Source organism: Etheostoma spectabile, chromosome 10 (assembly GCF_008692095.1).
Source record: "Etheostoma spectabile isolate EspeVRDwgs_2016 chromosome 10, UIUC_Espe_1.0, whole genome shotgun sequence".
NCBI lineage: Eukaryota > Metazoa > Chordata > Actinopteri > Perciformes > Percidae > Etheostoma > Etheostoma spectabile.
In genome coordinates this window covers 21,526,961-21,541,727 of record NC_045742.1, presented here as the reverse complement: position 1 = coordinate 21,541,727, position 14,767 = coordinate 21,526,961, and the positions used below count along the sequence as shown (strand labels likewise).

At 41.6% G+C, this 14,767-nt stretch overlaps 1 protein-coding gene across 4 annotated transcripts in view; it reads right to left on the bottom strand.

The window, feature by feature from the left end:
- Positions 1–14,767, bottom strand: part of unc5a (unc-5 netrin receptor A) — a 140,394-nt gene that overhangs the window by 62,989 nt on the left and 62,638 nt on the right. For all 4 annotated transcript variants that reach the window (XM_032528057.1, XM_032528059.1, XM_032528060.1 and 1 more), the window contains exon 2: positions 9,276–9,488. In XM_032528057.1, the coding sequence (XP_032383948.1) occupies positions 9,276–9,488 (213 nt within the window). The remainder of the gene's footprint in view (positions 1–9,275; positions 9,489–14,767) is intronic.

The window sequence follows — 14,767 nt, the reverse complement described above, 5'->3', positions numbered from 1 at the left end:
TGCTGTTCATTTGGCATCATTTCTTCGTTTGCAGCACATTTGTGTATTTGGTTGTGTTTTGTGTATTTGCAGCATGTTTACAAAATGCTGCGCATGTGTTGTCAAATTAATTAAGAAGTTTTCTTAATTTGCTTGTGTTCTCTTAAACTGCAGTGCGCTTGCCCCCTATCGGCCACCGTAGAAAAGACTGACGCAAATACTGGTTTCTTAAACAGAGCTTCTTCATTTTTTTCATATATATATGTGCTTTGTGAATTGTCCTGTGATTGAACTCAAATATCTGCCCTTTGACTCTCCTTTAAATTACATGTTGCTTTAAGATCTCTTGAAAGACAGAAGAAAGAAAAAACAACAACAAACAAACTCTTGGTCTAAAACAATGTGAATTAATGAATTATTAAGTTGAATTGCATGAAATCCTCCAGATTGCTGCCTGATGGCTCCCAGACCAGGACCCCTGCGCTTGTTGTCGGCATGCCTCGTTGAACAGCCGCTCCGAAGAAAAGCTTTCCTCAAAACACGTCGCCCCTGCATTTTCTATTTTGTGCGTTTGTGGTCAACGCAGCGACTGCACGATGCAGACTGCAGCAGTGTAAGATGTGGGCAGGAACATGCCGATTACGGACTCAGGTTTTGAGGCGGGACACATTTTCCTGTTTGTTTTTCACTCTGTCACCCACCTGCACGCTGCATACACACAGTCCATCCACTGTACGCGTACTGGAGACTGGGTAGAAAATTGAAAGTGGAAAACAGACTATACAGGTTTAGATGCTTTTGGTTATAACAGCAGCCTTCCACCTGTTATTTGTGATGCTACCAGGGAATATTTTCTATGCCCCTTGTCATATTTTACATTACACTTCATGAGAATATTGAAGCCATTCTTCTTCCCTCACAGCATAAAATAGTCTTTTCACAATGCCATCACTATCCCTTACCCAGAACACCCTGCAGTTCTGAGTTTAAAAAGGAGAACGGCGAGTTGCTGTTTGTTTGAGGAGTGGGTAAAATTACCTATACTGAAAGCCTCCTTGGGGCCAAACACACAAAGCCTCAACTGTCAGCAACTGAGTTCCTCTGCCTATCAAAAATCTCCATGGACTATTTAACTGTCAGCTCCCTCACTACACCTTCCAGCTCCACTATTTCTAAACAAATTTGAGCAACAGCAGGTGTTGATTGACACCACAAACTCCCACTCTGTCTCTCTCTGTCAGCATTCTTTCATTTCCAAGGCATGTGGAGGTAAGCTGAAAGATAAAACTATATTACAGTGAAAAATTTTAAATAAGAAAAACATCAAAGTTCATCGCTTATAATCAAAATAGCAAGGCATGGAGGAAGTTTAGCGGCTCCTCTCTGCTCCATTCTGAATCCAACCGTGTTAAAACGGCACATTGTGGAATCCAAGCACATACCTTTATGCAACTTTGGCCTCTATTTGCTGAGCACAAGGGCAGTACAAGTGGCCTGGGTAATGCATGCGCTGCAATTCATTGCACCATACAGACCACATTTTATTCAGATGTCTCGGCTAGGACAGGGAAAGCTTAGAACTACGGTTAGACGGCCGAGCAAATATGTCCATGTAGCTCTGAGGACCAGGAGGCTTTCCACAAAAAGTACACAGACTACTGTGTGCCTTTGGCAATGTAGTTGCTAATGCATTTAGAAAGTGTTATCATTCCCATGGCAAAGCTGAAATACTGTGCACTGTGTAGCAGAAAAGAAGCTGCCATGTTTTTTATTTGAAAATGATGAATTCGACATGATCACATTCCATGCACTGCACACACAAACTATTAATGCAGGCTTGAAGGACTGTATTGATAACATGTCTGTCCTTTACAAATACGTTAAATTACTTTGACTGTTGTAAAAGAAAGAAACCCTAAGAGTGCTGAATGCATTCCAACTTCCAGCAAGGGCACAGCTTTAGTGAGACTGACAAAATGACTTTAGAGAAAGCAAAGCGCGGCGCTGACACGAGATCTGTTTTGCTGGGAAGGACAAAGGCTGTGCGCGTGGGAGATTGGAACGCCAGCGTTGTTGTTTGACAAATGATAATTATCTTTTTTTTTCCCACTTTTGTTCCACTAATTGCAGTTAATTTTAAAATTCATTATTCTTGCATGTCACGACCAACTTAAAAAAAACGAACAAACCGTACCTACTCCAAATTTCAAAAGAAAAATACAACTTTCACAGAGTCTGAGACACAAGGAAAGGTACCCTTTGCATAAGTCTGTCGGCAAGATCAATCAGCCCAGCTGGTTCTTTTTTATTCTGCCTGCCTCACTTTGCTCCCGCTGCTACAAACACAGTTGCAGTTGTCTCAAGGCCAGACAAACAGAGGCTTCAATTAAATCCACGTTGACTCCCTTCTCACTCTGAGGTGTGTTCCTTTGCTTTGAGAAGGGCCTGCGCAAGCGCACACACACACACACACACGTTTGTGGCACTATCTTTGTGGGGACCCATCATTCATATAATGCATTCCCTAGCCCCTTACCCTAACCATCACAACTAAATGTCTAACCTTAACCCTAACCTAATTCTAGCGCTAAAGCCCAGTCTTACCCCTCAAACAGCCCTTTAAACTTGTGGGGTCCAGCATTTTGGCCCCACAAAGCAAACACACACACACCACACAACACACACCACACACACACACACACACACACACACACACACACACACACACACACACACACACACACACCCCACACACACACACACACACACACACACACACACACACACACACCACACACACACACACACACACACCCTGAGAAGCCTAATAGAACACGTTGGCAGATGTGTCACGGGAACAATTTGCCTTGCCATCTGTTTTTTTTAGTACTTCATTGCCAAATCCTTCCCCCTCTGTCCTGCAATCAAGGACAGGATGAAATACAAGTCCCTTTACAGGGAAGCAGCTAATAATGCATTATCAATTAGTCCCCTTGGCTACTGATCGATGCTTTGCAGGTGGTACAAGGCCATTTTGTTCATTTAGGACTATATTGTCTTCTTCCCCCCTTATTCTCTTATTTCCATCTTTTCATTGGATCCCGGCTCACAGGCCTATCAGGTTTTGCTTAAATTGCAGCGGGGCCATTCTTTGATGTTCAATTAAAGATCATGTTTAATCACTTCTGTGGGGCCTCAAGCACTATAAAGAAGACTCTGTCCTGAATTCACCGCAGTTTTGACAACAACAGAGTGACACTGAGCTGCTTGTTGCATTAGTCAGGTAAAGGGAACTTCCGTAAGTCTCTGTAAAAGGTATTTATCTCCATCCATGTTGACTACTTATCCAGGACTGAAAAAAGAGAAGGAACAAAATGGGTAATACAGGGACAGAGGGAGGGGGAAGTGGATGGAAGTTGGAGTCAGAGAGATGATTGGCTGCCATAATACCACAGATAGATAAGTATTGCGGTATTAAAGTCAAAGTTACAGATCATTTCAGCTAAGCCTAGCTTATCTCCCCTTTAGATCAGAAATTAAATATGTCATCACATTTCAATCCAGGATCTAGTCAATCAGAAAATATTGTATACAAATGAATCCTGGCTGGTTTGTAGACGCAGGGGTTAGCCCTGTGGTGCCATAACACATTATTAGTTATATTCAGAAAGTGATAGATGGTTTTAAAAGATTTAGGGACTACGTCATGTGCTGTATTTAGACTTCAAAGGATTGACAGAGGACAGAAGCTGATAAAACTGGAGGTTATAGGAAGGGCTTATATTCCCTTATAGGGATTTAAAATGATATGTGGAGTGATAAAAAAAAAGAAATATTAAAGAGTTTATCAATATTGCAATTAGGATTCCACTGGAAACCCTAAAAAAAAAAAATCACTTTCACAAAGTACAAGGCAAATGTGTTGCGTGTGATTACTTTCTCCATCATCTTCTGCATTCATTGTGGAAGCCTTGTCGACATCCGGTTCAATCAACAAAGAAAATATAATCTCTCCACATCTTTATAAGGCAGTTGCTGAGGTTTATTGAAATAGGAATGTGAAATGCATGTATTTTCCACCTGAGAGGGTTTGCCGCAGGGGTGACAATGCGACGCGAGGATCAAAATCGTTTCCATCAATGCTGGCAGATGAAACGCAAACACAATCAAATCAGTCTGGCCAATACAACAATCCTCCGCTCAAATGCCAATCTTCCTTCTCCTCATCATGCATCTGATGAGAATTCATAGTGTGGGAGAATCGCCTAATCTATGCAAACACACTGTCAGCATTGATTTGTTCGTAGGGGATATGTCTTTGTTAGGACTCGCCAGACGTCTCCGTTTCCCCTGTCCTATGAGGGATGACCTGGGAAAGACACAGAGTCGGCCGGGGGCTTTGGAAGCAGTCACAGCCATAACAATTGAGATAAGTTACTGAGGACAGGTAATGAGAACCGATAGACTCGAGCATGGATCGATATTGGACATTGATAGCAGGAGAGGAAGGACAAATTGTGACATCTCTTTCCTTCTTCCATGTTCTAAGTAGCTTCTGAGTGCGAGTTGGTTGTAAGCCCTGTGTGTAGGGATACTAGTTGGTGTGTGTGTGTGTGTGTGTGTGTGTGGGGGGGGGGGGGGGTACAGTGTTGTGTGAGTAACACTAACTAACTGTATGAAGTACAGACATTGAGCTCCTATGTCTTCCGTGCACTGAATCAGTTTCAATAAAACCTGTCTGATGAGGGCAGAGGTCACGTCTGCTGTAGATGGTAATCCACGCGTCCTGTTTTCTACCTTCTGAGCTTTGATACAGTCTGACAGAAACATGTCTGCACTTCAGACCTGGGTCAGTTATTAATTCAAACCCTTCCAGTTACTTTGACGTTTATCCGAGTCTGCCGGGAGTGAAAATGGATGGTGCTTGCTGAATATTGCCTCTCCGGTGCTGGGCCAGGCCAGGCCAGTTCATCTCTGAAACAGCCACCTTTCTGAAATTACTTAGAAGAAGGTAAAGGGACTATCGATCACGGCTTCCGCTCCCTTTGATCAATTTGTTTTCCTTTAGTGATGAAAACATGCACAGAAGTCATTAGGACTGCGGGAATCCCTCGGCGTTATCAGCGCGGATCACAGCAGCAGACGAAAGGTTGCTTCAAGTGCACCGATGATCAGGCGTGACTTTCAACTCTCAAAATCTGTTTCTCGTGGGTTTTCATGTTTCTTACACAGGAATCCATCAGATGTAACACCTTTTTATAATCATTCAGGTAATAAAAATCTTTACTTAAAAGATTATGAGAAGGAAAAATCACATTGCTCTATTTACACTAGAAGTGGGCAATATGGATAGAGCTGTCTATCAAAGTATTAAGGTAAATTGTTATATTGTGCTATCAATATACGTATGTTGTCACATAGTAATGTTTTATGAAAAACTAATCCAGTAATTTAAATACACTAAACAGTTCAAGTTCTGTCACATTGATGCAAAAATAAAATAAAAAAATAGTCCAATATGGCCATGAAGGAGTTCTACTTAGTGATATGGAATTACACGAGGGTGATACACACGTGTTAAAGCTAGAGCTACCTTTGTATAAACTATATGGTAGACAAATTTACTGTTTATAGCCAAACTGCTCAACTCTATTTGTAGAACTTTAAATTGTTATTCTGTTGAATAAATTTGGAGCTGCAACGCTAATTATTTGAATCTGGGCTAAATGCAACCTATCCTGCCCCATGCTATGGCTGTGACTCATCTTTATTTTTCATACTGTAAGCATCTTGAAATGGGTAAGAGCTTTTCTCCATGCTGCACCATCCGCCTCAAACCTTCTGCAGTTACTGTAGATCTAACACTGCTAAAATGGTGTCTACCGGTGGGAATTCAATTCACTGCTGCAGGAACTGGGTGCTCTCTCTTCTGGCCGCGGCTGTATTTCAGAATCTCTGTGTGTTTGTCTCTGCTATTGTATTATATTGGTCTTAGTTATTTTTATGGTTTGAAATTTTTTTCGGATTGATTTAATTTTTTTATAAACACGGTCATTTTTGAAAAAAATGATTCATTATCTTAAAATTGTATACTGATTAATTCTGATTTTGAGGCATATTTTGTCTCGTGTTGTAATGGTAATGCCGCCGATCATCGTCAGGACACTCTTTAAAATTAGGGTTTTAATTTTAATAAGGCTTTCCTGATTAATTAAAAGATAAACATAAAAAAAATGTTGTCAACCCCTATTTTAACATGTCTAGATGATATCTTTATGAAACGCTTGTTTATGAAAAGAATAAACTCTCACACATGCAGTGGAAAACCAATTGCCCAATGTGTACATTTCTGTAAAATTGCTTATTATAAACCAATAAAATATTAATGCTATTTTGAGGTATCAGAATATGACTCTTTATGCCTAATAAAACTGTATGCATGCTTCATTGGTTGATGGACCACTCATTTATCAAAGAGTGAAAGAAAATGTATCATGTTGAACTGAGAACGGCGAGGCAAATGTGACTCTTGACTCTGGTGTGCCTACATGCTACTTCCATTATTTTACTGTTGGAATTAAAAGCATTAACTCTTGACAGCTAGACTTAATTTACATAAAGGAATGAAGATCCTTGATGCATCTCAATCAGTTTGAACCGGTCAGCCAATGAAATTGAGGCTGGTCACAGTGTATAGTATTTACTTTCATTGCTAATGGAGGAAAAAAAAAGGCATGGGTCCTGCTCAGTGCAGAGAAGGAGCAGAGACGACTCAGTCAGGTTGGAAATTTCTCAAAGTTCTTTTGGGCTATTTTGAGAAGGGGATTTTTCACTGTTACTCTGGGTATAAATTGTCAATCAATTCTTGTCAACTTGGATATGTCTCCAAACTCCTCATTCTTCAAGGCATGATGTTGATATCGGGCAGCTTCTGGTGTGAAGTCAGAAGTCGTGGTTGCTTGGCAACAGGTACGATTTTAGAGTCCGGTGTGACTGTGAAGACCAGGGTGAGAGGACAGCCTCGCCTCGCCCCCCCCCCCTACACACACACACACACACACCACACACACACACACACCACACACACACACACACACACACACACACACACACACACACACACACACACCCCTCAGGGTAGTGCTGACATTAAACAGCACAAGTGTTTGAGAGATCGATGTGGGTACCTTGGAGCAGCCATACCTCTGGACAACCACGTGTCCTTGATAACTGCACAGCCCTACATATGACACATCCATCATCAAACGCAGCGGCAACACAGAATGATGTGGAAAACTGCGAGGAGGCCTTGGAACTTCACAGGGTTTCTAAAGACGGAACCTCTCGCTGCTGCAGAGGCCCGTGGCACCCGGCATGACAGATTTGTTTCATAGACAAATAAATGCTGACTATAATGGCTCATAACCACATGGCAAATGGTCCATCATCATTAAATGTTGCATTGGTAATGTGATGTTCTCTTAAACTCTGCAGTTTATGCTACTGACAAAACACATCTTTTTTTGGCATTTTTCTTTGTGAAAGGACAGGCAGAGAGGAACTTTCCCTCAGTGTGAATATTTTAGAATTTATAAAATGTTGAGCAGTAAAAAATTGACTTATTCAGAGGTTACTTTAGACTTCGGATGAAATCATTTGAAAAATGAGGATGCCTCCTGCACATGTTTAAGTCTAAAAAGCCGATTAGAAACCTGGTTACAGGTATACACGGCAGATAAGTTGGCAGTCTCCAGGACAAATCTACCTGGGAAAAAAAAACTTATTTCCCAAATCCCATCCCCCGCTTACTGAAACCAGGTTACTCTTTTATGTTTAAGAAATCCCCTTACTGGAGGAAGCAAGACTGTAACCTGGTTACTTAGTGTAAGTGCATGTAAAAACACATTGACTGTAATACAGGGAAGGTGTTTCTACAACGAAAGTAATACAATTATTTACTTTTCCTATATGTCAGGGCTTTCCAAGGCTTTAAATTTACTTGTGACTATTAGACTATGACCAGTTATTTAAACATTTCCCAATTTAAAATCCTTTTTTTCTAAAACGGATTGTTGATATTGGCAACACAGATTTTTATCACTCTCAACAATTGTGTGAAGAGAGCGTTGTTAATTGTTCAAAATGGTTCAGCGTTGACTCAATGACAATTTATTCTTAATGATCCAAATCCACCAACGCTCCCTTTTGTGTTCACTTTCTATTTACTAAACAGGAACTACAATTAACGCGTTATACTCTTTTATGGCCATTATCAACCAGAGCCAGATTCCAAAATAAGTCTTGCATCCAAGACTTAGCCGTATGCAAACAGTAAAACATATCAACAAATGGAAATACAGACACATTTTAAGGTCTTCCATCTTCTGTTGTTCAAGGAAACCGCTACCGTACCGCAGAGAACTGAAATCTGTATCACTCACCAAATCAAAGTCACTCACGCAGCAGAGCATTTTAAAAATCTTATTTTTTTATAATAAACAAAACCTAACAGGTGCAGTGAGTGAGCACGTACACCAATCAAAGTCTCAGTATGGGAGAATATTTGTGCTTGTCGGTAAACTAGATCAGAAATCCTCACCTACAAGTGTCAAGACTAAATCGACATTTAAGCGTAGTCCCCCCACCCCCCACCCCCCATGACACTTGAATGCCTACACTTTGGAGCTGCTGCATTTTTATTCCAAACTCTGAAGACCACAGGGATAAAACGTTAGCACAATAAGCTCTTTGTCCAAAAACAAAGAGGTAAAGTGTGCATATGAATTGATACATCCCTGCTTAAATTTCCCTTCAGATTTACTGCTTTAAAACACCTTCCCTTTGTCTTCAGTGTGTATGTGTGCAGCAACGATGGCTGCACGTCTGTTCTTTTGTGTAGCTCTCAGTTATTGTGTCTGTTATATTTTTATGCATGCGTTTATTATGTTTGGCTACAAATCATGCAATGCATTTGCCCGTGTGTGTGTGTGTGTGTGTGTGTGTGTGTGTGTGTGTGTGTGTGTGTATGTGTGTGTGTTCCCGCTCCCAATCAGTTGTCAGGCTGTGAAAGGGTGGTTTGAATCTGCAGATTGCTGATGAATCACACCCCATCAGTGTCATACATGTTTATGACACTGATGGCAGAGGATTGCAGCACAACAGAGAGAAAAACAAACAGGTCTCCAAGGTGATCGAGAAGATTTTGCACAAGGAGTCGCACATTTAGCACAAAGAACAACACATCCAAAACCCGGTGAGAACACTGCTCATCTCTACACCGTATGCTTTGCATGTACCTGTGGCTGGGTCAACAGTGCGCTCAATCAAGTGGTCGTCCTGGTGAACCCACTCTCCGTTGCACTTGAAGTAGATCTGCGTGGCCGGGGTGGAGCGGCAGGTCAGCGTCACCGGCTTGTTTTTCACGATGAACTCGTCCTCTGGCTCCACCAGGAAGTGAGGTAACAGGTCTGAGAAGGCGGCAGGAAGTGTTGCTGTTGCGTGCTCGGAACCTTCAGAGAATAAAAAAAAAAAAGGATTATAAAGGGATGCCAAGTGGCCAAGACAGCTCAGCTGATAGAGCGGGCGCACACACAGTGTGTGAAGGTTTACTCCTTGACGCAGCGGACGCAGGTTTGACTCCGACCTGCGGCCCTTTGCATCATGTCATTCCCCCTCTCTCTCCCCCCTTTCTTGTCTTCCTCTGTCCTGTAAAAATAAAAGGCCTAAAAATGCCCCCCAAAAATAATCTTTATAAAGGGATGCCAAAAAAGTAATTTAAAAAAAAGGTTTTCAAGTTTTCATGAATGCAGCAGACACCAAATGTGTAATGCAGGGATTCAGTATCCTTGGTGAAGTGCGACTGTGATGTTAAAGGGCTGTGATTAAATGTCTGTCTCTTCTTCCTCGTTATATATAAAAAGAGGCAGAAGAGACAGAAGGACAGACGGGTGAAAAAGAGAGACAGAACTGTATGGAGGAGAGATGGCCTTGTATGATCTTGGCTGGTTCAGGGGGGAGGAGCGGAGTCCAGGTCTTTACTTCAGCATTTAATCACAGCCCTTTAACATCACAGCTGATGGACCGGCGGCCATAAATCCCATCTCGGCGACTAGGCCACTTCACACTGTGTTATACGGCTCTTCAACCAGGACTTTAACACTGTCCACATTAAGCAAGACAGGGCAAGAGGCAGAGAGGTTAAAGATGACTGACAGCTAGACAACTCAAAATCCCTTCCTATATACAGCAGCAGCAGTTATATTCCTCCACAGAGATACAGGAGCTGTCCTTCAGAGGGTAAATGCTGCATTTTACAGCAAACTTTTTACGCTCGCTGACAAATGTTCAACACAAACACCAAATGACACAATGGCGCCTATAGCGCACACATCCTTCCTCAATGAACAAAGTTTCTCTCTCTCTAAACATATTAGCTTTGTGCGAGAGATAGCGAGAGGACACAGAACGGAGTGGAAAGAGGGAAATAACCTCTTTACACTGCAGACACTCAGGGGGGACCAGTAAACCCCAAAATAAAACCCCTTTAAAAAGGAGTGTATTCATTTACTGCCCTGAATCCAATATGGCTGACAGACCAGGCATTAACAACCTTCTCCATCACTCCCTGTGAAGCAGAGGAGGATGGGAGTCCACATCTCTCATAATGGAACAGCAACACTTGTGCTGACCTTTCTCTCTTCTCCTCCTCCCTCGCCAAGCCCTCATTCATCCTTGCAGCTTGCTGATGGACGGGTCAGGGATAATATCACGTTGTGTCATAAACACCAATCTTTGCATAAAAGACATTTTATGTCAGTTCCTCCCCCACTACACATTTTAATGTATCTCTTTCTTCTCCTATTTTTCTTTTACCCCTGTGTGCTGAGTTGCTAATTTATCATGATGAGACAGTGAAGCACGCCACTGCTGCTGTCGCTGAACCCCATTAATGTTTCGTGTACATGTTTAACTCTTAATGAAAACTAAATGTTCTGTGTCCAATGAACGACATACATCACTTGCTGACACTTTCCCCTTTTCCTCCATTTTCCGATTTGCCACACATTTGCTGTGAAGAAAATATTGTTAATATGGCAGCTCCCTATTCAGGACATCACAACAGCCTGACATTATTTACTATGTATGCGAGTGTGTGGTTCTGGCCTCGTGGTGTTGAGGTAGAGGCCACAGTTCATCATGAATGGTGAGTATAATTGCTTAGCGGAAAGCCAAACTTTTACTAATAAACAGCGAGGGACCAGTAGGTCAGGTTGTTTGAAAGTGTGTTGGTCCTAATGATGGCGGCTTCTTCTAATAGGCCGGCTTCCAGCTTAGTGACCGTGGCCATTAGCCGGCCGTGCTGACCCTCTGTACTCCCCGCAGACTGAAGACGACAGCTCTAAAACAGTGGGCGAGACTCACCTCACACCTGCCAGGTTAATCGTCTCATAGAGGACAGCTGATGCTGAAACAGAGAATGAAACAAAAGCCACCTGAGACGCTGACGAGTCACGACAATGGCTTGATGAGCTCCTGATGTTGTTAACTCATCGCCGGCTGCTCATTTGCAGGGGCCACATTCACCTCGAACTCTCAACTTGTGATGATGTTTCCAATTTGTGTTTGTGCATGTGTTTTTGTGTGTGTGGCACAAGGGGTAGGGGTTAGTCTTCTGTTTTAGTACATGCACGTTAGGTTAATGAGGTTAAACACGTAATTTCTTTAGAGAAGTAAATTGTCATTTTATGGCAGGGCATTCTAGTCACGCACTGCTTTATATCAAAGCCATAATAGAGGACTGATGCAAAGTTAATTGGCTTAGATTATTGTCATGACACAATGTACTTCAAAGTCAACGTGCGCACACACATGCACACGCATACAGGGAGTATCAGCCACTTAACAGACTTGTTGCAGGTCAATGCACAAATCAAATAGACATACAGAAGCACTATGGGCATTAACTTCCACTGAATGGGATTGGCTAAAGCCATCATTAACTGCCAAATGCATCGCAGTCCATTGCCAGATCATTTAGTACACACACAAATAACAAACACAGGAAGCTAAATGTCTCCCTTGCTGATCATTCAGCCAATGAAGATGATTTAATTGTTACAACATTCTGGATGTGTTGCTAGGGCCCAGTAACCATTGCATAACTATCAAACAGTGCCATGAAAAGAACCCAGAAGAATAATTTGGACTTTCTAAAAAAAGAAACACATGAGGTTGTGACCCAATATTTGTCTGCAGATGCTATTCTCTCGAGAGACAACTCAACTGACCTAAAACACACTAACAACCGCACACATGTATACATAAACTCAACAAGGGTGCACCAGCTGTCAGTGTGCTGAGCCATGATGTCCAGGGCAGATTGCCTGCTGCACACAGTCCCCGTGTCTCATGTGTCCAGCTGACCACGTCAACTCCCAAGTCAGGGATCCAGCGAGAGGATGAGATGAAGTTACTGTATGATGCAGGCAAAAGCACTCAAATAAATTATATATATATATATTTATTAAACATTTAAAAAAAAGTTACTTTCCTGTAACCGCTGTAACTATATATGCACACACCACTGCATGTATAAAAAAAAAAAAAAAAAAAGAAGCATGCAGGTTTTGATTTTCACAAGTGTTGCAGCTTTGTAAACATCTTTTGTTACCGTCGATCTTCAATATTTTTTTTTTAATGATTTTTACTTTAATGTCATTTACTGTATTCCTTTCCAGGAAACTTTTTGTATATGTACAAATCTTATTTTTAAATGAAATTCTTTATACGTATCCTAACTTGTCCTCCCATTCCGTCGACTTGTGTTATCGCCAAATGTAATCTAAGCATTTATTTTTTAATTTCACTCCTTATTATCTACTTGGAGAACAGAGTTGCTGAATGCACCACAGTGCAAGGATGTCAGCAGGGAGAAAAACCATAGCTGGAGAGAAAATAACACTCTTTTGTGTTGCTCCCTCATGGCACCAACACATCGTTGCCCTTTGGAGCCAATTACAATTTTTTTTACAACGTCATGTCCCCGAAGAAAAGCATCATCGAGCAATCACTGGACATAATTTACATCACAGTGATGAACAGCAGCTATAACAAGTGCTTTATGACACCATCAGCACCTTACAATGTCCTCTGAAATTAATTCAATTAAAATCACTAGGCAGAATATTAAACCATTTCATGTTTAGCTGCCATTTAGAACAAAGCCGAGATCAAAATTTGTCACAACCACTTTGCTGGTTGATGTTTGAATGCTTGGGTTTGCTCAAATGGCTTTCTGGTTGCTTTTACACCAGAGTATCATTATGTGGTAATCACTCTAAATACAATGTAGGCCTATGTATATTAGGGTTTATAACTGGAAACTCTGAATTACTGACCTGCTGCAGACACCCGTATTATAGACAGTGATCAAACATAGGGAAGAAGCTGAAATGGGATGTAAGAAAAAAAAAAAAAAAAAAAAAAAAAGCTCCATCGACCGTCATATGTAATGTGGAGCACGGCTGACTGATATGTTTGTCCCCAGATGACAAATATTTACTCCTCCACATGTCTGGGATTCACTATACATTTTTCAATGGGACAACCATGCTTCAACAATAAATCCTTCAAACACACACACACACACACTCTGTCAAACACACACACGCTTCTGTATACTGTACACACACACCACACACACACACACACACACACACACACACACACACACGAGAACCTTACTTACACAAAATATAGACCGCAAGCATGCAAAACTGGAAGTAACTGCTCGAGACAGCTTTGTCACTCTCTCGATCAATGAGAGATGCAGGATTATGCATGCGAACAGAAATGCAGGTTTACACAGATATGCTCAAACACCAACGCATTCAGATACCTTACAATATCTCTAGTTATTAAGGTTGGTCTGGAAAACAATCAATCACTGGCAGTAAAAAAAAAAAAATACACTTGTACAGAAACTGGCTCGGATGCATTAAATAAACATGTAGGAGAGAAGGCAACCCAAACTTCATCACATCATGTTTGCACCAGTGGGTAGGGATGCAGGGAGGCTTAAGAAACAAAAGAAATATATCAGAGAGTGAAGGGCAGAAGGAGAGGTGGGAGCTCGGAGGATGGGGGTGAATAAGTAAATCAGTCTCACACATGCCACACATGACGTTATTACAATCTCCACTGGCTGCTAAGTATGCACACTGATGCAGGGCTGTACATCTGTGTGCATTTATTAATCCAGCATACTAATAACACGCTGCCTACACTGTTCCCTGTTGAGAATATTTCCTTGTGTTCCTAAAGCTTGGGTCATGTCGTCAACTTTGAGAATTGCCATCAAAAGCCGGCGACATAAATCATCTCTACTCTAAACACGCAGCACTTTGAATGATTAAATGCTGTATTTTTTTTAGTGATATCATTAAACAAGCAATAAAAAGTTAGCCATTATTTGTGTAAATATGGTGCAAAGCAGCACCATTAATGAGGCTTACACCTTTGAACAGAAGCTTACACATCTGCTTTTTCCGGTTTGTTGACTTTTATTCATTAATTTTTCCTGTCATCTATTTGAGGCAACACCTCAGCAGGGGGGTCCAAGCAGGGAAGAAACGTTGTGCCGTCTACCTTTGCCACCAGCGCCGACACTCAGACACCTTCGCTTCGCTCGCCTTTCAAGGCGACGCTGTCTTGAAAGGCGCTATTGCTTTGAAACCTACGAGACCATTTTAAGCTCCTGTCAACGTAAAAGAGCTGACATTTTGAGAAC